At 42.5% G+C, this 22,765-nt stretch overlaps 1 protein-coding gene across 3 annotated transcripts in view; it reads right to left on the reverse strand.

The window, feature by feature from the left end:
• Positions 1–1,665: 1,665 nt before the first annotated feature.
• The window catches only part of LOC106573311 (ras association domain-containing protein 8), a 31,257-nt gene continuing 10,157 nt past the window's right edge, over positions 1,666–22,765 (reverse strand). The window contains exons 2-6 of one of the 3 annotated variants that reach the window (XM_014148257.2): positions 19,135–19,412; positions 12,977–13,794; positions 9,550–9,747; positions 6,657–6,807; positions 1,671–3,103 (exon numbers count right to left, since the gene is read on the reverse strand). In XM_014148257.2, the coding sequence (XP_014003732.1) occupies positions 2,982–3,103; positions 6,657–6,807; positions 9,550–9,747; positions 12,977–13,794; positions 19,135–19,237 (1,392 nt within the window). In that variant the 5' untranslated portion in view covers positions 19,238–19,412 and the 3' untranslated portion in view covers positions 1,671–2,981. Of the gene's footprint in view, positions 3,104–6,656; positions 6,808–9,549; positions 9,748–12,976; positions 13,795–19,134; positions 19,413–22,765 lie in introns of all 3 variants that reach the window. The other 2 variants (XM_014148256.2, XM_014148258.2) reach the window with 2 other exon arrangements.

Below are 22,765 nucleotides of genomic sequence, written 5' to 3' on the forward strand. Positions count from 1 at the left end.
TAAATGTGAATGGTGACCGAACTTCATACTATCTACAGTATTCTAATATTTCAATAAGTGATTATATCAGTTGACATTTCACATATCGTAACAATAAGTGATCATATCAGTTGACATTTCACATATCGTAACAATAAGTGATTATATCAGTTGACATTTCACATATCGTAACAATAAGTGATTATATCAGTTGACATTTCACATATCGTAACAACAAGTGATTATATCAGTTGACATTTCACATATCGTAACAATAAGTGATTATATCAGTTGACATTTCACATATCGTAACAATAAGTGATTATATCAGTTGACATTTCACATATCGTAACAATAAGTGACATATCAGCACTTTTGGACAGTTCATAGGCTACTATCTACTCTTTCTTCAGTAACAAAGCCTTGAACCATTGGCTGTATAACTGTGCATAGTGTATAATGACAATCGGAACAGAGCAGAAACAGTCTGCCTGTTGGTTGATGTGAGCCGAGGGTCAAAGTTTGTTATGATACAGATGCAGTATAAATGCTTCAGAAACAGACATCCTTTATAAGTTACTTTGCCCAATAGGGCCACTGTATAGACATCTCATCCACGACTCAACGCAGTCCATACATCAATCAATACACTGGATAAAATACAATTATTTACCACAGAATCACTAAACTCTTCAAATTTACAGTATCAGTCAAAAGTTTGTACACACCTACTCATTCAAGGGTTTTTCTTTATTTTTACTATTTTCTACTTTGTAGAATAATAGTGAAGACATCAATACTGTGAAATAACACATGGAATCATGTAGTAACCAAAAAAGTGTTAAACAAATCAAAATACATTTTATATTTCAGATTCTTCAAAGTAGCCACCCTTTGCCTTGGTGACAGCTTTGCACACTCTTGGCATTCTCTCAACCAGCTGCATGAGGTAGTCACCTGGAATGCATTTCACATAACAGGTGTGCCTTGTTAAAAGCTAATTTGTGGAATTTCTTTCCTTCTGAATGCGTTTGAGCCAATCAATTTTGTTGTGACAAGGTAGGGGTGGTATACAGAAGATAGCCCGATTTGGTAAAAGACCAAGTCCATATTAAGGCAAGAACAGCTCAAATAAGCAAAGAGAAATGACAGTCCATTATTACTTTAAGACATGAAGGTCAGTCAATCCGGAAAATTTCAAGAACTTTGAATGTTTCTTCAAGTGCAGTCGCAAAAACCCCCAAGCGCCATGATGAAACTGGCTCTCATGAGGACTGCCACAGGAAAGGAAGACCCAGAGGTACCTCTGCTGCAGAGGACCAGTTCATTAGAGTTACCAGCCTCAGAAATTGCAGCCGAAATAAATGCTTCACCGAGTTCAAGTAACAGACACATCTCAACATCAACTGTTCAGAGGAGACTGTGTGAATCAGGCCTTCATGGCAGAAACCACTACTAAAGGACACCAATAAGTAGAATAGACTTGCTTGGACCAAGAAACACGAGCAATGGACATTAGACCGGTGGAAATCTGTCCTTTGGTCTAATTTGAGGTTTTTGGATCCAACCGCCGTGTCTTTGTGAGATGCAGAGTAGGTGAACTGATGATCTCTGCATGTGTAGTTCCCACCGTGAAGCATGGAGGACTAGGTGTGATGGTGTGGGGGTGCTTTGCTGGTGACACTGTCAGTAATTTATTTAGAATTCAAGGCACACTTATCCAGCATGGCTACCACAGAATTCTGCAGCGATATGCCATCCCATTTGGTTTGCACTTAGCGAGACTATCATTTGTTTTTCAACAGGACAATGACCCAACACACCTCCAGGCTGTGTAAGGGCTATATTACAAAGAAGGATAGTGATGGAGTGCTGCATCAGATGATCTGGCCACCACAATCACCTGACATCAACCCATTTCAGATGGTTTGGGATGAGTTGGACGTGAAGGAAAAGCAGCCAAAAAGTGCTCGGCATACGTGGGAACTCCTTCAAGACTGTTGGAAAAGCATTCCAGGTGAAGCTGGTTGAGAGAATGCCAAGAGTGTGCAAAGCTGTCATCAAGGCAAAGTGTGGAAATTTGAAGAATCTCAAATATAAAATGTATTTTGAATTGTTTAACACTTTTTTGGTTACTACATGATTCCATATGTTATTTCATAGCTTCACTATTATTTTACAATGTAGAAAATAGTAAAAATAAAGAAAAACCCTTGAATGAGTAGGTGTGTCCAAACATTGGAGTGGTATGGTATAGTTCACAATTTCAACAGCAAGTTTTTCAGTTTGGAGCGATATTTTCCAAAATGCAAACATTCATAAAAAATAGTGTTGAATCTCTTTACAGTATGTTGATATAATGGATAAAATATTAACGTTTCAAAACTTCTTTATTTATTAAAATGAAAATAAAGTAATTGCATACACTTTCAAGGGATGAAAACTACGATGATGCTGATGATGATAATGAAGCATCACTTTTAGTTCCAAGGTTTACATAGATAGAAAACCATTCGGGCTATGACACACGGTGCTCATGTCTGTTGCTATATTGTCTATTTCAACTATCTCTGTCTGTCCATTCAAGCGCCCTGCAGTCAGATATGTTACCAACATTTTTCCTTCATCATTGGAGCTATCATCGTCACATGTTGGCCCATGTCGAAGACTTGGAGTGCTTGTACACAATGGCCTATAACAATATGATCTCTTTAAGTCTTCCTGTTCTCCATGATATGTAGGTATCAGAACAGAGCATGGACCGGAGAGTGCTACTGAGGTAACCTGTACTTGGATGTCCCATCACAGGGATCCTTTAGCACTGGTCCTAGATCTGTATTTAGCCAACTTATTTGACTAGGAGTGACTGGGTGTTGAGGAGTTGGCTAAAGCACACACAGATCTGGGATCAGGTCTTAGTGGAACCAGGCTACCTTTAGGGTGGTATTCAGGTGTCCAGCTAGCACGGGAACAAAGTCACCCCAAGTGTGCCCTCTTTTCTCTTACACATAGATCCCTTCTGGGTTTAGGCCAGATGTCAGTGGACTGTGCAGGACCCGAAGGTGACCAGGCATCGGGTGAAAGGAGACGGGACGCTTCAGGGAACCAGACATAGGAACCAAGTCTGAGAGAAAGGGAGAGAGAGAGAGAGAGAGAGTGAGCATAGCCTTGCTATTGAGAGAGGCTGCCAGGCAGACCTGGCTCTCATGAGAAGACAGGCTATGCGCCCACTGCCCACAAAATGAGGTGGAAACTGAGCTGCACTTCCTAACCTCCTGCCAAATGTACGATGATATAACATACACATATTTCCCTTAGATTACAGGGACCCCAAAAAGATTTGAAAACAAACATTGATAAGCTTCTGATTCTGTTAGGTGAAATACATGAACAATTTTGTAATTTAGCAGATGCTCTTATCCAGAGCGACCTACAGGAGCAAATAGGGTTAAGTGCCTCCCTAAAGGGCACATAGACAGATGTTTCACCCAGTCGGTTTATGGCTTTGAACAAGCAACCTTTCAGTTATTGGCCCAACACTCATAACCTGTAGGCTAACTGCTGCACCATAAATATACATAAATACAGCAGTTTGCAATCATCGCAGCAAAAATGGTGACCTCTTGCAATAAGAAAAGGACAACCAGTGGAGCAGAAACACAAGTAAATGTAACCTATATTTATCTTATTATTTATTCCCCCTGCCATTTGTACTTCTACTATTCGCACATTGTAACAACACTGTACATACAGTAGTTAATATTAATATAAAATGTAACATTGTAACAACACTTGTAACATTGTAACACATGTAACATTGTAACAACACTGTACAACATATGTAAACATATGTTTTCCATGCCAATAAAGCCCCTTTGAATTGAATTGAAAGAGAGAGAGAGGAAGAAAGAGATAGAGAAGGGAACGAGAGAAGGGGGAGGGAGAGAGGGAGACCATGCAGTGTGTGCATTTGTTCCGCCCCCTCAAGTGACACTTATGGTTTCCATGCCAACGGCTGCCTAGATACGGCTGCCGGCTTGCCTAGCATCACACACTCCGCCAGCTCAGCTCTCTCTCTCTCTCCCTCCATCATCATATTTTTTTTACATTTAAAATGTAAGTGTTTAAGTAGACGCTCTTATCCAGAGCGACTTACAGTAGTGAGTGCATACATTTATCATATTTGTTCGTACTTGTCCCCCGTGGGATCATATCCCTCCATCACTCTCTCCCTTCATCCTCCCTCCATCCCATGCTCAGCAGTTTCTGTGGTGATGGACTCAGTGGACTGTAGTCTTGCCTACCAAGAGGCTGGCCTGGCAGAGAGAACAGAGTTAGACAGAGAGCTAAGAACACTGTGAACACTGAGGCTTGTCAAAAGGCTATGGGAGCATACACAAACAAACTATTCTAGTCACCAGGTGCTCTTGGAGAACCTTTGAATACCTTAGAAGTTCAGTCTCTTTATATCAATCTTGAATTTTAAATGGATTTCGGAGGTGTAGGATAGTGCCCAAGTGTTTCATGTTAGAGAATGTAAAAATATTTTTTTATGCACCAAACCAGACCTTGTTAAAATATCCTCTATATCAACTTACGCAATAGTACACCTTTAAATCCCACCTCACCCACCAAGTTTTTCCAGATCACTTTTCCAAATGTTTTTTTTATAACTGTGCATGACCATGTGCTTACCATTACCTAATGTAAAGGGGTTGCTCTTGAGATAGAGGGAGAGACAGAGAGATACAGAGAGAGAGAGAGAGACAGACAGAAAGAGACAGAAAGAGAGAGGGAAAGAGAGACAGGATGAGTTACTACAATCGCTTAAAAAAAGGACACCCTCAAATCCACTTTTCAGATTTGAATGCGTGTTCCTCTATGCGTTACTAGATCTGACCACACGGTGTCAGCGTTGAGCCGTGCAGGACGCCAGCCATAACAGTTAATTTAATGGCCAAACAGAGGGCTCTTGCTGATTGAACACACATGTCCTGCTAGGTTATTAGAAGGACATGAACATTAAACTCATTACTTGACATAATGGAAAACCATTAGCATGAAGTCTAATATAAATACAAGAGCAACTCCTTTACATGAGGTAATGGTAAGCACATGGTCATTGCACAGTTATAAAAAAACATTTGGAAAAGTGATCTGGAAAAACTTGGTGGGTGAGGTGGGATTTAAAGGTGTACTGTTGCGTAAGTTGATATAGAGGATATTTTAACAAGGTCTGGTTTGGTGCATAAAAAAAATATTTTTACAGTCTCTAACATGGAACACTTGGGCACTATCCTACACCTCCGAAATCCATTTAAAATTCAAGATTGATATAAAGAGACTGAACTTCTAAGGTATTCAAAGGTTCTCCAAGAGCACCTGGTGACTAGAATAGTTTGTTTGTGTATGCTCCCATAGCCTTTTGACAAGCCTCAGTGTTCACAGTGTTCTTAGCTCTCTGTCTAACTCTGTTCTCTCTGCCAGGCCAGCCTCTTGGTAGGCAAGACTACAGTCCACTGAGTCCATCACCACAGAAACTGCTGAGCATGGGATGGAGGGAGGATGAAGGGAGAGAGTGATGGAGGGATATGATGATGGAGGGGGAGAGGGAGAGCTGAGCTGGCGGAGTGTGTGATGCTAGGCAAGCCGGCAGCCGTATCTAGGCAGCCGTTGGCATGGAAACCATAAGTGCCACTTGAGGGGGCGGAACAAATGCACACACTGCATGGTCTCCCCCCCTCCCTCTCCGTAGCTGAGTCATCCTATCTCAGCAGGCACACAGTGAAAGAGAACTGCCGTAGAAAAGCCTAAGTGGGACTGATTGAGTGACCTGACAAACAGAGCAGTGGAAGAGCAGAATGGTGTTTTTTCATGAAAAGAATATGGCGTGATGGCAACGTGATAACATTTGAAGGTTTAAAGTATTTTTGCACAAATCTGTGCTCTTTTGCTGCACGAAAATATCGCCCGACAAGTCACACGGCACGTGAATGCACCTCCTGCACAGTGCTTAGAGATGCAGCCAGTGTCATGAAGTTGTCAATCATGCCTCTTTATTCAGTGTGGACAAGTTTGTTAGGCATTATGTTTAATTAATCAGAAATAAATCACATAATATGTGATTTTGCCCTTTCAATGAATAAGCAATACTCAGCAATATGATGTGACCACGAGCAGTAGTCAGAACAAATGTTATCGCAGAAGCCTCCCAAGTGACGCAGCGGTCTAAGGCACTACATCGCAGTGTTGCGGCGCCACTACAGCCTTGGGTTCGATCCCAGGCTGTGTCATATCCAGCTGTGACCGGGAGTCCCATAGGGCGGCGCACAATTGGCCCAGTGTTGTCTGGGTTAGGGGAGGGTTTGGCCAGTAGGGCTTTACTTGGCTCATTGCGCAGTAGCGACTCCTTGTGGCAGGCTGTGTGCCTGTAGGCTGACTCAGTTGAACAGTGTTTCCTCTGACACATTAGTCAGCAGCTGTCTTCCAGGTTAAGCAAGCGGGTGTTAAGAAGCTTGGTGGGTCATGTTTTGGAGGACGCATGACTCGACCTTCGCCTTTCCCAAGCCCTTTGCAGCGATGAGACATGATCATAATGACGATATTGGGGAGAAAAAGGGGGTAACAGGATGCACCCACAGAGGATCTATGAATCTAGCTCATTTGACAGAAATTACCTGTGCCCTGTCCTGTGTGGGTAGTCCCCTCCTCTTCCTCACTGGGCTCGGCTGGCAGCACGGTAACCTTGGTGCCAGTCTGCTGGATAAACTGCTGCAGGTTGACCTGTCTCAGCTCCTTGGTCAGCTGCTCCAGCTCATGCTGCATGTCCTAGAGGGGAGATAGAGATTGATCAAGGATATAAATCTATTTTTTTGCCATCTGTTTTTACTCCACTGTATAATCTGACTGCAGCTATACTGACTGGTCATCTGTTCCTGGGGCCTCATTTACCAACCATGCAAAAACTCTCACTAAATTCTGCCGTACGTGGAGATTCTTGGATTTGCACACAACATATACGCATGTTTTCACTGATAAATCAGAGACGTATTATATTTATGCGCTCGTGAAGGAGCGTTACAACCCTGCCTAGAAATCGTCCTCCATTCACCTTTCATAGTAACAAAAACGCCCTAATTTGCTGTGTGATTTGGAGATCCTGTGTGGCGCAGTTGGTAGAACATCATGCTTGCAATGCCAAGGGTTGTGGGTTTGATTCCCATGGGGGACCAGTATGGAAGTTTATGTTTTCACTACTGGATAAGAGTGTCTGCTAAATGACTGAAATGTGATGCAACCAACTTTTTAGGGCGGTTAAGAGCATTGGGCCAGTAACTGTAAGGTCGAATCCCTGAGCCGACTAGGTGAACAATCTGTCGATGTGCCCTTGAGAATGGAGCTTAACCTTAATTGCACCTATAAGACGCTCTGGATAAGAGTGTCTGCTAAATTACTTAAATGTACAGATTTTATGTTGTAACTGGGCCATGACAGTTTCTAAAAGAAATGGCAAATTTGCTCACATTTCTGTATACAGTAGGTGTGGGCAGAATGTTTCAATCTCACTAACCAGGTTTCCATCCAACCTTTCTATGTGAGATTAAAAAATGTCATGACAGGCCTGAGGAAACAGCAAATTTGTCAGTAAACTTTCCAAATGTAGACAAAACAAAATACGCTAGACAAGCTGGGATCTGTTTGTGTCTGTAAAATGTATTTTGTGAGAAATGGAGGTGGAAATGCTTTATGCGCAAATATTGATATAATAACCATCATATCGGAGTAAACTTGGAGTGACGCGATGACAAGTCTGTATGGTCCTCCCACCATGACTCGGGAAAGCATGCAGTTTGTTAGGCTACAGATTAAATAAATTAAGACGAACTTCACAGGGTGGTGAAAGTGAAAGCTGATGAACTTGATGCTCCTTTCCAATAAATATCTATGGTCTTAATCTGGTGACATGATGATCGATGTTAGGTTGCCATTTGACAAATAAAAATAGTATTTTGTCCATAATAATCTAGTCATGTAGGCTATACCAGCACTGTATACGCGAGCTGTTGGCTAAGGCGCACGTGCCAATACCAGTGTGGACACATTTGATATATAACACACATTTTTTGTGACAAAACCATCAGGAGAGTTGAAACCCATTTAACTTGTTTTTTTTTAAATCCGGTACATGGAAATTTAACTGCAAAAGTTTGTTTTATGTGCACTACCTCATCACGCACAGACTTTTATCCGCAACAAGTACATTTAAAGGAAATACATCTCTGGTGAGAAAATGTTTTTATGAGGATTTTATTTTTTATTTATTTTAGAATATAAACCTAGCTATTAAAAAATGTCATTATGCATGCTGCCTACAGCGAGTGCCAAACATTGGTCATACATTCTACAAGATTGATTGTCTATTCGAACAATTTAAAGTAAATGCTACAGCCCAAACTATGCAAAAGACAAATTGTTGTTCAATATTTTATCTCCTACCCTGGTGTAGGCTCTGAGATTAGGTTATGATGTTGAGCTCCTATCGCACAGCAATACTGTAGCCTAACCATACTGTAAAATATTTGAAATAGGCTATGGGTCTATTTACTTTCGAGCATGCTTGGCTATTGAATGAGTGATGGATAAACAGTAGCCTATTTGAAGAGTTTATTTCCAAAACTCTATATATCCATTTTCAGAAATGTTGTTAAATTAGCTTATTGTTTAAAATGTATGAAAAATAATTGATGTTTTTTCACTATCTAATCATGGCATTGGGATGTTCAATGACATATGTATTTTTTTTTTAAATGTATCACTTCATCACCCTTCCTATGACTTCATGTAGTGTTGAGAGACTCTTCTACACTACATGCCATATCAAAACATTAATCAGATCTTACACGCTCACTGCATGCCTTTGAAAGGGAACGTCTATGTCTTCTGCTGTAAAACGTGAAACACACAAGAAAGGTAAGCCTGAATACTGTTTATTTATGATTTAGCCTAATGTTTTCATGCCTGTCTTGGTAAGCCAGGCTTATATGTGTTTGATTCTAAGTGAGCTACTGTATTTGTACCTGCTATGATTTAAGGCTATGTATGATGATTTCCTGTTTTTCTCCCTGCCTTGCTAGGCCAGGTTTATGTTTGCTGATTGAAGTAATTTTTTGGCAGCTGCTCATGACGACTTCGATTTTTTTTTTGAATCATAATTTGATTAATTTTTTTTTTTTAAAGAATGTCCCTTATAAGGGTCTGTTCAGACTCCCTATGTCCACACAGTGCTATGTCCTGTTTATCACATAGCATAACTATGTCCAGAACCACTTTGATGTGATCACGATTCCTCTCTACAAATTAATAGTCCCTGGCCTTGCCGTTAAGTTGATTTAAACCAAATCCCAGGCTTTGTTTGCACTGCCGTGGCTTCGCTTCTGGTATGCTTCTGGTATGTACTGTATACTGTATATGTAAAAACACTATATGTGTTTCTACATGCATTTTTTCATGTGTATGCTCATGCATCAGCGTGTGTGTATGTTAATACATGTGTCAATGCCTGTGTCTGACCTGCAGTCTCTTGCCACTCAGGCCGAGTGACCTGTCCACGGCTCTGCAGCTGCTCTCCAGCTGGACAGACTGTCTGTCCTGGGCCTTGAGCTCCGTGCGGGCTCTGAGTACCTGCGCCTTGGCCTCCACCTCGCTCACCCTTTGAGTCTCCTGTCTCTCCCTCTGCAGACGCTCCTCCTCCAGACCTGCCTCTACACCCTGACACACAGACAGGTTTGAGTTTTAGACCAATAGGAGTAGGAGATGGTTAGGAGAACATATGCTTCCCAGCACACTAGCTACATCATCGGTTTTGCTGGTAGTCTGTTATATAGACCAGGGTTTCCCAAACTTGGTCCTGGGGCCCCCCTTGGGTGCACATTTAGTTTTTTTTGCCCTAGCACTACACAGCTGACTCAAATAACCAACTCATCATCAACCTTTGATTATTTGCATCAACTGTGTAGTGCTAGGGCAAAAAACAAAACCTGCACCAAGGGGGGGGGCCCCAGGACCGAGTAAGGGAAACCCTGATTTAGATGGAAGTGCATAGAAAGGCACTGCAAGAAATTCAGAGAGAGGATATGCATTATCTGTCTTTAAAATGATGATGCAAGGTGCCTGCAAACTTTTAATGTTATGTGATTATAACAATTTATAAAACTGATTGGATGAGCAGCGTTCCAAGCCGTGCTGTATTGGCTGTCACAGAGACACACCTAAGTTCCATCGGAATCACTGCGCCTCCATAAGAATATCATGTCTGAGTCTCTTTATTATTTTTATCTCTTTATTTATTTATCCCAACTTGCACATTATTTCCCCTTGCTTCCAGCCTAGCATTTAGTTTGGTACAGCAGGCGTTAATATAAGCCTCGCTGTCTGTTTGACCTCGGAAAAAATGTTTCACTTTTTAATTTCCTTCTCTGTAGTATAATAAATAGAGTGAATGGTGCACAGACGAAACGAGACAACTTTTTCTGAGCCAGTTAAAATCACGCATAAATAGAAAATAAGCTGAAAGTTGGCTAGCTAGCTAGCTAGCAAGTGACCAGAATGTTAGCTATCCAGCCTGCATAGCAACCATTTTGTTTAGAACAGACAACCAGTTCTTTTGCATAGCTAGAAACTTATTTTGGTCTGTAGCAACAAACAACCAGATAACCAGATGGTGGAAGAATAAAATTGTATGAATTGACTTATCAAAATAACATTTTAATGAAAATATGTAATTCATTGTTATTTTAAATATGTCAGGCCGAAAAACAGCATTTACCTGTGACTGTATTCATGATACAGCACTGCCTCTTGTGCCTTATTGCTTAATTATACCATGCTGGAATTGTTAAATTCTAATTTCTGATTTCCTTGAAGAGCATTCTAGAGTGTGCATTATTTCGCTATAAAACACGGCAATAACCAACTGCTATCAATAGTCGAATTGAGAACATTATTGGCATTGTTGAATTCAATTTTTATAGCTAGCTAATATTTAGGAGGGCTGATGGTTTGCTTAGCTAGCAAGTCTGTTTGCTAGGTTACCAAGGCAATTACTGTGGCTATCCAGTAAACTTTCTAGCAACTTGTGGATGTTGAACACATTTCTACAGGTAAATTAACTCAGTAATGTGTATGTTAAATTATAGCCGTGGTATAAGCGGGATAATCAACTTGGTGCTGTATGTGTCCTCTGGAAAATAATGGCACTCTGCAAAAGGTTAGTGCCACTCCGCTGTACTTCGTGGCCACGGCCGCCCCGCTCAGTAGGCATGATTAGGTGGTGGCAGATTGACAAGGGCTGCATGTTCTGAGCAAAACTGACAAAGACGGAACTCCAACAACAACACATAAAACCTCACACAATTCTGCCCCAAAACAATGACAATTTCTTTCAACCAGTGACATGTGGGCTTTTTAGGTGAGCGCTGATGCCACCCTTTGATAAGCAGTGCCCACTTTGTCAAAGGCAGGGGGGGAAATGATTTTACGTCTCCATGGTGCTGTTGGAGAGACTCTGCAGCGCTCCACCAACGTTCCGTCAAAAAAAGAATCTAATATAAATCATGTAGCAGATATAGGATATGGTAGAATGACTATGTGGCCTTTTCTGTAGCCTACAGGCTGGAGATAAAATGGATGTAATGAGACGGCGCTCAAAAAAATAAAAAATGCTGTCATGTTAACAAACAATATATCCTAAAAACAGCACAGGTCAAAGTAAAATGCATAATATCTAATGGACAATCACAACTTTTGTCGAGGAGTTCCACCCTATTTCATGATCAGTGGTTTCAAGTTTGTGTCCGTACATTTTTGATAATCTTATCATAGTGAAAAAGAAATACTTCTGCATCTCCTGCTGTGTAAATACATTGCTAGCGATAACTGGGTATCTAATATTCAGAGCTTAAATAGCCAAATTGATTTGTCACAGGAATCAGGACTAATAAAGCCAATGCAATGGCCTGTTTTACAAACGGTGGGCCTACCACATTGATTGACATTCATAACATTCTATTGCGGTCTGACATATTAGGCTACACCCCAGTAATCACGAACCAACGTCTTTTGGACGTCTTGTTATGGTCCTGTGCGAACGTTTGGTGTTTTACAACCGGTAGGCTTCCCACATAGATAGATGGGCATACCTAAAATTCAATTTCAGGCAACACTGTAGGCTACACCTCAGTAAGCACGGACTGATGGCTTTTGGACTTCTTTTTTTTGGTGCAGTTCCAGACCGGCCTTGATTTCCACGGACTTTGGTTTTTAGTCCGGTTCAGACCAATCATAGACATCTACGTTTGGTTAAGATTTTGCCTGGTCTGGACCAGCTTTGATTTGGCCCAAACATAGACATCTAGAAATGACTTATTTTCAACTTTCATTCAGAGCCAAAAATTTGCCTGATTTCAATATCCGGAAAATACATATTTTCCACGTCTGTAAAATACGTATTTTCAACATCCGGAAAATAAGTATTTTCAACTTTCATTCAGAACAGAAAATTAACCTGATATCCATGTCCAGAAAATACATTTTTGTTTTACCATCCGGAAAAGATGCCTTTTCAACATCCTGGAAAATATGTATTTTAAACATATGGAAAATTCCTTTCAACCTTTCATTCAGAAATTAAATCGAACTTAACATCAACGTCTGGACAATACGTCTTTTAAACGTCATTTTGCTCACTGGGACTATTCTAGTTTTGCGGGGGCGGCATTTTTTGGTCTCGCCTATGGCGGCAGAACAGCAAGGACTGGCCCTGTTCGTGGCACACACCTTTCGCATCATGCATTATTTTCCTTGAGGTCACATAGCCCCTTACACAATATACAACAGAAATCGTAACATTTAGGGGCCCTTTAATAGTGTCCATGCCACTTGATCATACCGTATCTAATTAATGCCCATGGGTCATAAATCCGAAGTGTGTCCCACCCACCTGTACCAGAGCCATCCTGTCCCCCAGCTCGACCTCAGCGCACTGAAGACGCCCTCTCAGCTCCTCAAGCCTGTCCTCCAGCTGCCTCTCACTCTCCAGCTCAATCTGCAGCTCGCTGGCCCAGAACTCCTCCTCCTCCATCTCCACTTCGTTCTTCCTCAGCCGTCTCTCCAGCCTCACTATCTCCTCCATCAGCCCCACTGCTCCTCTGGCCTCCTCTCCCCCACGCCCTCCCCAGGTCTGCAGTTCAGCCTCGTAGGCCTCCAGTCTCTTCTCCAGCACGCCCAGAGTCTCTCTCTGGAGCCCCACCAGTCTGACCAGGTCCTCCATGCGGCAGGCCCACATGCCGGGGGACACGGCCGCTCCTGGGGCTACCGCTGTGGCTGCCGCTGCTGCATGGTGGTGGTGGTTCTGGTTCCCACCGTTCCCCTGGAGTAGGAGACGTCGTTTGGCCTCGAACTCCCTCCCCTCCCCCACCCGGCCTCCACTCAGGATGTCCCGGAGGCCCCGGGGCCCGCCGGTGAAGGTGAGGGACTTGCGGCGCGGCTCGCGGCGATGGAGGGCGTGCTCGCTGGGATGGCGGAGCTTGGCGAGCGGCGGGAGGCTCTGCCGGTGTGGGCCACGTTCCGGACCCCGGAGCAGGGGACCCTCGGAGGGGGGGCGTTCGGTCAGGGAGGGACCCGTGCGGTGCAGGATCAGCTGGACGTCACCGGCATACTGGCCCCAGGTGTTGAGGGAGGCCACCGGGCTCTCGTGGGGGGCCAGGTGGCGCTCTGTGTCCCGCCATTTCTCCACCAGGGTATAGCGACCAGTTCGGCCTGGGAAAAACAGATAGGACAAGTTCAGTTATGTCAGCTTTTGTGTATGTTTTAGTGTATGCTTTGTGCATAGTTTTGTGCATGTCTTCTCAGCCTACAGTGAGGGAAAAAAGTATTTGATCCCCTGCTGATTTTGTACGTTTGCCCACTGACAAAGAAATGATCAGTCTATAATTTTAATGGTAGGTTTATTTGAACAGTGAGAAAAAAATCCAGAAAAACACGTCAAAAATGTTATAAATTGATTTTCATTTTAATGAGGGAAATAAGTATTTGACCCCTCTGCAAAACATGACTTAGTACTTGATGCCCTTGTTGGCAATCACAGAGGTCAGACGTTTCTTGTAGTTGGCCACCAGGTTTGCACATATCTCAGGAGGGATTTTGTCCCACTCCTCTTTGCAGATCTTCTCCAAGTCATTAAGGTTTCGAGGCTGACGTTTGGCAACTCGAACCTTCAGCTCCCTCCACAGATTTTGTATGGGATTAAGGTCTGGAGACTGGCTAGGCCACACCAGGACCTTAATAAGCCTTGAATAATTTAACATCTATCTATTAACAGAGATGAATAACCCTGTTCGTTTTTTTAGGTAATATGATATTTGCTTTAGTGGAAATTATATTTTAGTGGGACATTTTATTTTCCAATTTCCAATTTTCACACAAGAAACAAGGCCAAAGAGACTGAGGCAAACCCCTTGATATACACAGTCTCTTTCCAGTGCTGGTCCCAACTAGAGATAAACCCCAAAAACCTAACATTAATCTCGTCATTAGACATTTGTACTGTGTATAGGAATTTCTATATGGAAAGTAGGAGGAGGGAGGAGGGAAGAGAGGAGGGGGCTTCGTCAGTGCTTTTGCTTCCCCCTGCCTGCAAGAGATGGAGAGATGACTCAGACTTTCCCTCCTCTCGCCTGCCCCACGCTTAATGGGAAGTGATGTCAATACAGTCTGCTCCATTCCTCTACTCTCACTGAGAGAGAGGGGGATGGAGAGATGGATGGAGGGTTTCTGACTAAGACCCTCTCTATCTCTCACTACAGCACCAGATTGAGGCGTAGGCTGGAGGAGAGGAACAAATATTAGTTTTCAGCAGTAAGCCGAATTGTAAGACAGCTCCTGATTAAAATTGGAGTTTAATTAACCACCATTTCTTATACAAGCAAGTGGCGCAACACATTATAACAGAGAATCAGTATATCCTCTTCACTGTCGCTATACTTGAGTACTACTATGTAACACTGGCCCAAATTGCTACGCAGTCCATCAACTATGGCTTGGTGACAAAGACAGTAGACTACCTTACGAAAAGTCTCACAGGTAAATACTATAGGTTAGGTTAGAGGTACATTATACTATCATTCTATTATTCAATATCATCCATAACAAAGGGGAATGCACATGCAGATAACAAAGTATAGGCCTACATTCTTAAATGCTAATATTTTAAATGTTAGTAGCCAACACACATAAAACAAACATCCTAAAGCCTTTGTTAAAGGGATTTTCCAGAAGTTGTGAATAATTTCAGCCAGTAGTTTTGAAATTAGTGCTCACAAACCAAAGCAGGTCTCTGAAAATTGTGCACAATTGTGTACAACATCACATAATTTTTCTAGAGCCTCTGTAGCATGTGCCCGAAGAGAGTAAAAAAAAAACTCTGTGGTGTTCATGTTGGGTGTACATCCCACAACCTCATTGGATTATACTGGACCGACCTGATCCCGCCTTCCACTTTAACCATGCAACCTCATTGGACATCATTCCACCTGCCAATCAACCTTGTCCATCACGTTTGGTTGTTGTAGGCCTGTTCCCAAATTCCAGTAGTTGCATGGATTGTCTCATCAGAATAGTATGGAAAATGAGCAAGCAAATGTGAAAACGTAATTTCATACAATGGAAAAGTTGCATCAAATGTCCTACTCCTTGAAAGTCGTGTATGGATTATATATAACATTTGCATACGTGATGAATTATGATCGCTGGCAGTTCAATTGCAGTGTTGTATTATTACCCCATATCATGGAATACCTGTGTGAATGTTTATAAGGACAAAAGGTGGACACATGGAATTATTCGATTTGGATAGATGGTTGACACAATAGAAAGGGCAAATGTTTTATTGTCTAAAAGGTGGGTGAAAGTTTGCTTCAGTATGTATTTCTTGAGTGCATTAATATGTGTGTTCTGCCGTGATTGGCGAACGGGACAAATTAATGGACGGACGCCTGGTAAAAACCTTATAGACTATTGTGCATTATATTCCAAAATTCACCAGTGACACCATTTAGAAGCTAAAGGTTGTCAGCATAGTGTTTCTGATCGGCAGGGCCGTGCACAGACCTAAAAAGGGCACCTGCTCCTGCTCCCAAAAAACACACACCAAAAAATATCTGTTGACTTAAAATTCTTACAGTGAGGGAAAAAAGTATTTGATCCCCTGCTGATTTTATACGTTTGCCCACTGACAAAGAAATGATCAGTCTATAATTTTAATGGTAGGTTTATTTGAACAGTGAGAGACAGAATAACAACAACAAAAAATCCAGAAAAACGCATGTCAAAAATGTTATAAATTGATTTGCATTTTAATGAGGGAAATAAGTATTTGACCCCTCTGCAAAACATGACTTAGTACTTGATGGCAAAACCCTTGTTGGCAATCACAGAGGTCAGACGTTTCTTGTAGTTGGCCACCAGGTTTGCACACATCTCAGGAGGGATTTTGTCCCACTCCTCTTTGCAGATCTTCTCCAAGTCACCTTCAGCTCCCTCCACAGATTTTGTATGGGATTAAGGTCTGGAGACTGGCTAGGCCACTCCAGGACCTTAATGTGCTTCTTCTTGAGCCACTCCTTTGTTACCTTGGCCGTGTGTTTTGGGTCATTGTCATGCTGGAGTACCCATCCACGACCCATTTTCAATGCCCTGGCTGAGGGAAGGAGGTTCTCACCCAAGATTTGACAGTACATGGCCCCGTCCATCGTCGCTTTGATGCGGTGAAGTTGTCCTGTCCCCTTAACAGAAAAACACCCCCAAAGCATAATGTTTCCACCTCCATGTTTGACGTGGGGATGGTGTTCTTGGGGTCATAGGCAGCATTCCTCCTCCTCCAAACACGGCGAGTTGAGTTGATGTCAAAGAGCTCCATTTTGGTCTCATCTGACCAACACTTTCACCCAGTTGTCCTCCGAATCATTCAGATGTTCATTGGCAAACTTCAGACGGGCATGTATATGTGCTTTCTTGAGCAGGGGGACCTTACGGGCGCTGCATGATTTCAGTCCTTCACGGCGTAGTCTGTTACCAATTGTTTTCTTGGTGACTATGGTCCCAGCTGCCTTGAGATCATAGACAAGATCCTCCCGTGTAGTTCTGGGCTGATTCCTCACCGTTCTCATGATCATTGCAACTCCACGAGGTGAGATCTTGCATGGAGCCCCAGGCCGAGGGAGATTGACAGTTCTTTTGTGTTTCTTCCATTTGCGAATAATCGCACCAACTGTTGTCACCTTCTCACCAAGCTGCTTGGCGATGGTCTTGTAGCCTATTCCAGCCTTGTGTAGGTCTACAATCTTGTCCCTGACATCCTTGGAGAGCTCTTTGGTCTTGGCCATGGTGGAGAGTTTGGAATCTGATTGATTGATTGCTTCTGTGGACAGGTGTCTTTTATACAGGTAGCAAGCTGCGGTTAGGAGCACTCCCTTTAAGAGTGTGCTCCTAATCTCAGCTCGTTACCTGTATAAGACACCTGGGAGCCAGAAATCTTTCTGATTGAGAAGGGGTCAAATACTTATTGTTGTGCTGTTAGAGTGGCCAGTTACATTAGACGTTATTGTTGTCATATCGTTTTGCATGTGGTACGATACTGTTGTGTTCCGCCTAAAGCCGCCCCTCTAGAAAATGTGTGGGTTAAATTAGTGTTCCGCGTTGCCACTATCTAATAACGGATGGAAAAAAAGAACGATAGCAAAAATGAGTTATGTAAACATTATTTCATACTCCACATTTAGGGGGGCCACAAGGGGGTCCAAAATAAAATTGTTGTCACAGGGGCACTGCCCCCCCCCAGAACCGCTAGTGGAGGAGAGATAACTAGAAACGATTCGGTTGACCGTTTTATGTGTGGATTAACTGTCGGAGTAGAGGACCTTGTGCATTTCAGGTAAAATAACAACTCAATGTTTATATCCCCGGACAAATTAGCTAGCAACAGCAAGCTATTTAAATAGGACAAATTAGCTAGCAAGTGCAAGCTAGCTACCTAAATTGCCATACATGTTTAATGCTTTTCGACCTGTCCCCAAATTAATGTAATTTACAGTCTGTTGTGATCGCGTTTGGTGTGGGGGGACAAAATACATTTATGCACGATGGCGCACACGCGCAGCCGGTTTGGGTTCTGTGTTAGCCTACTGCCGTGTGCACATTGCTGCTCTTATAATGTGAAGAAATAATAGTTTATCAATATTTTAAGATAAGCCTTCTGATCTGTTGCATCAGCCTCATTGCTTTAAAAAAAATGTAATGATGTACAGTGATTTAGGATCTATCATCCCAGAACTGCTCCAGAGTCTGTTTTAAACCGTCCCAGACATATGCTTTATCGTTCCGGGACGCCCTTAATTTATAGCCCTGGCTGGTAGCCTCCGCCTGCAGGATGAGTGCCGTCAGTGTGCCCTCGAGTGGGGGAAGAGGAGTGGGATTCAAAACTAGTTTGATGAGGATTTCATTTAAACAAGAGAGAAAATAGATCAAAAGTGAAATAGAAATGTCATAATAAAAAAACACCACCAATCTGAAAGGGCACTCATTCTCTCTATCTGTGCACGTACCTGCTTATCAGGTTGACAATTATCTTCTCAATGTATTTGTGTGGCTAAAATGAAATTTTTAGCGCACAACATTTTCTGGTTTGCAGAAATGTATTGAAAGAGAGAAATACAAGTCCTACCGAGGTCGAAAAGATCTAACTTCTACTTTTGGATGCTTTCTAACTTCTGATGCATGAATTTGATCGATTTATTCAGTGTATTGTCGCTGTTATCAAAATAACTAATAGTAAGTGCATGCAGCCACTAATCCCACTTGCTTCAGAGCACGCATTCCCTACATGACAGGAACGAGCACGTAGATCTGATGCACTAAATGGCAGGTTAGAATGTAAAGATTCTGTGCCCCTTTCCACAGGCTGAGGACTGTAGATAATTTATTATGCATGTATGAGCCGTACAATGACACGTCAAGTCCAAAATGGGAGGTTTAAAAAAATAACACGGTCGTTTTCAATCCTCTGGAATATGTCTTTAGAGTCATAGTTCAGAGGACACTCACCTATGGCTTGAGCAAGAGCGATGACCACTTCCTGGCAGGTGGTTGCCTCTGTGACCCCACAAACAACCCTCTGGACCCCGTCGACCCAGACCTTGAGCTCCATGATGGGTCAGGTGAGTCAGGTCAGGTGACTCAGGTCAGGTGCTGCGAGGGGGCCGGCTGCGATGGGTTGGCCCCGTCATTCCTGGAAGCTCCAGCAGTGCAGGGTGGCTCCAGCTGCAGCACCTCTGGCCACCAACTCACTGAGGAGGAAGAACACAGAGCAAACCAGGAAGGACCTGGTCAGGAAGCAGCACATTTAAGAGGACAATGTAGTTTAACTCTTTGCCCAGAACTGCACAAAACTGGACCAAATTATGCAATTTCAACCAGTTTTCACCCCACTGGGATGGATCTTTTAAATTGTGTAAACCTACTGTATTTCTTCGCTAGATGTAGAAGTTGTTGTCAGTGTAGTCTGTGATGAGACAGGTAGTAGCAATGGGAGATTCATCATGGCCTGAAAACAATATCAGCCTGAAAATATGTGCCACTATTTTTAGCGGCTGTTGTGGAAAAGGAGGACGGCTCAAATAGTTGGGGAATGGTAGAACCGTCCAGCCAGGCATAGTAGGACCAGCTGGACATGAAATGGTTGTTTTCATCCCAGCTCTGTGAATAGATACATGTCTTTAGGGGGGTTGGACAGAAAGAGCCTGCCAGTACTGAAGGTCTGAGCCAAGTTCCTGCTATTGTACAGAGATGAAGGAGGAAACAACGGTGAGGAGAAAGCCGGAAGATGGCGTCAGTGAAATGGAGAGAGGGAGAGCAGGAAAAGTGGGTGAAATATGAAATGGAGAGGGGAGGGCAGGATGAGAGACTGCAACAGAGGAGGGAGGGAGAGAGGGAGAAGGAGGGGAACAAGGACTTTCTTTTGATGTCTCGGCGTCGAGGGTCTCATATTTTGCTGCAGATGTGGTAACTTTGTATGTTTGGGTGTCTGGCTTGATTTGACGAGGAACATTTGATAAGAAACTATTTTTGGTTTGTTTTCTGTATAATGCTCTGTGTTGTTTACTATATGAGTTTCAAAATACAGGTACCTGCCAAAATAAAGGAAAAAACATAAAGTCATCTTAATAGGGTGTTGGGCCACCACGAGCTTATTGAACAGCTTTAATGCACCTTGGCACAGATTCTAGAAGTGTCTGGAACTCTATTGGAGGGATGCGACACCATTCTTCCACAATAAATTCTATAATTTGGTGTTTTGTTAAGGCTGGTTGAAAACGCTGTCTTGGGTGCCGCTCCAGAATCTCTCATAAGTATTCAATTGGGTTGAGATCTGGTGACTGAGACACAAAAACATACACACTTTAAACCACCTATGCTCCTTTAAGACCTCTGTTTCAAAGTCACAGATCTCTTCTTCTAGCCATCGTAGGCAAAATAATGGGCAACTGGCCATTTTTATAAATAACCCAAAGCATGATGGGATGTTAATTGCTTAATTAACTCTGGAACCACACCTGTGTGGAAGCACCTGATTTCAATATACATTGTATTCCTTAATTTACTCAAATGTGTTTACTTTATTTTGCCAGTTACCTGTAGCTTCACGGTAGTAATCCAATGAAGTATGTGGTAAAGACATTCATTTTGAACCGCATTCATCTCCCAGTCAAGTTCATTCCAGACAAAATGAACAAGACTGCTTTTGTGACTGTAGTAGACACTCAGCCTGGTGTCAAATGATAAGCGAGTGGGAAAAAGCATGACCTGTGGCCTTGGTCCATGCAGTCTGACACATTCTATATTCCATCCTCTCTCCACAACGGACCAAGGATAAAAAGTCAATATGGAATTGCGAAATCAGATCAAATTAGGGACATTTCAAAGGAAAAACCATCTGCATTGCAGTCCTCTTCAAGGAGAGTCTATGGAGAGTGGATGTATGGCTAGTGTCCAGAGCTGTGATGCCCCCTAGAGGGCTGACCTTCACACTGCACTGCACTGCTCTATCCTCCTGCTGGTCACTTAACCCCCCTTCACACCTCCCCCACCCCAGTGGGTTCTCTTCGTGTAATGTAATTTAGACCAGCCTCGGCATGCTGCTGTGCTTTATACACACACACACACACACACACACACACACACACACACACACACACACACACACACACACACACACACACACACACACACACACACACACACACTCACGCACGATTGCACGCACACACATACATGCACACACACACACTCCACCTCTCACATGGTGCTTGCTAAAAACAGTGGGTTCAGAACACTAAACATCACTGCAAGATAAAACCAGTTCAGCTTATTAGAACTAGGTATGGGCTTTGAGAGAACAATCTCTCTTTTTAGGGCCAGGCAAAGGCGGGATGTCAAACAAACACTCTCTGTATGTGTGTCTCTGTGTGTGTCTCTGTGTGTGTGTGTCACCTTTGTCTCTTGCCTGGCTGATGATCTCTCTATTCCTGGCATATTTACAGCTGGCTAGGAAGTGCTTTTGTCCTTCATCCAGATTGCCCTTAAATGGCAGCAGAGTGCAGATAGAGGCATGGAGGGAAATGGGCTGCGAGTCACACACAAAGAGGACTCTGGGAGATTTTTCTGTACTGACACATAACTCTGTCACTATTTTTTTAAACTTTTTTTCCCCAGGGGAATGTGAAAAGTGAATTGACATTGGAATACAGAACATACATGGCCAGGGCTCTAAATGAAAAAATTTAATTGGTAACAATGGTGCTGCTAACTTGGAAAAGTTAACAAGTACTACATAAAATTCAGGAGCGCAATAAAAATAGATTTTTAAATTGATTAAGATATAGCCTACAGATGTAGGATCTACAGCAAGACACTAATCCTACAGCAACAGAAAATGTGAATCATTTTGTGGATTATAATAATTCATATTTTTGTAGGGATAGATACATTTTTTGTTAGGGCAAATCAGGTCTGAAATGTTAAAGTGGAAATTACATTTTATTTTGTATTTTTCAAACTCAAATACACTACAGGTTTGAGGAAAATTCTCAGCAATAAAATAGTGATCAAATTAAGATTCTACATCTGTACATTGGGCCTATATGAATCCTACTTACTTTTGAAGCACATCTCCTGAAGAATATATCTCTTTTCTATGGTTGGTGTTGGTTGGCACGACAACAAATGCAAAAGCCAGATAGGAGTTAGGACAGTGTAGGAACCAAAGTGTTGGTCAGTGTTTACCAGGGGAACCTAATCACATTTGAATAAATGTTGCATTTAGACAAAGATTTTAGAATAGTCTATCTAATTCAGAACACACCGTTGCACAAACAACATGGTGATCTATACCACCACCGGTAGCAACCTGTATTAGAGCTAATGTTTGCTTTGCCCTAGCTAGAGCATTTAGCTAAATGGCATTATGCTAGCCAGCTAGCTAGTTAACCATTAGCATTATCGATTAGCATTATTTTAGGCACATGCCAGCTTCCTTAGACTAACTTGCGTTTTGCAGAGAGCAAGATACACAAATGAATAGTATAATAGAGAAAACATGTGGATTCATATTTAGAGGCAATGTGGAAAGCAGCATCATTCTTGTTTTGGAAGAATATGCTGAGTGAATTAATTCTTC

The sequence above is a fragment of the Salmo salar genome, chromosome ssa16 (genome assembly GCF_905237065.1).
Source record: "Salmo salar chromosome ssa16, Ssal_v3.1, whole genome shotgun sequence".
Classification (NCBI taxonomy): Eukaryota; Metazoa; Chordata; class Actinopteri; order Salmoniformes; family Salmonidae; genus Salmo; species Salmo salar.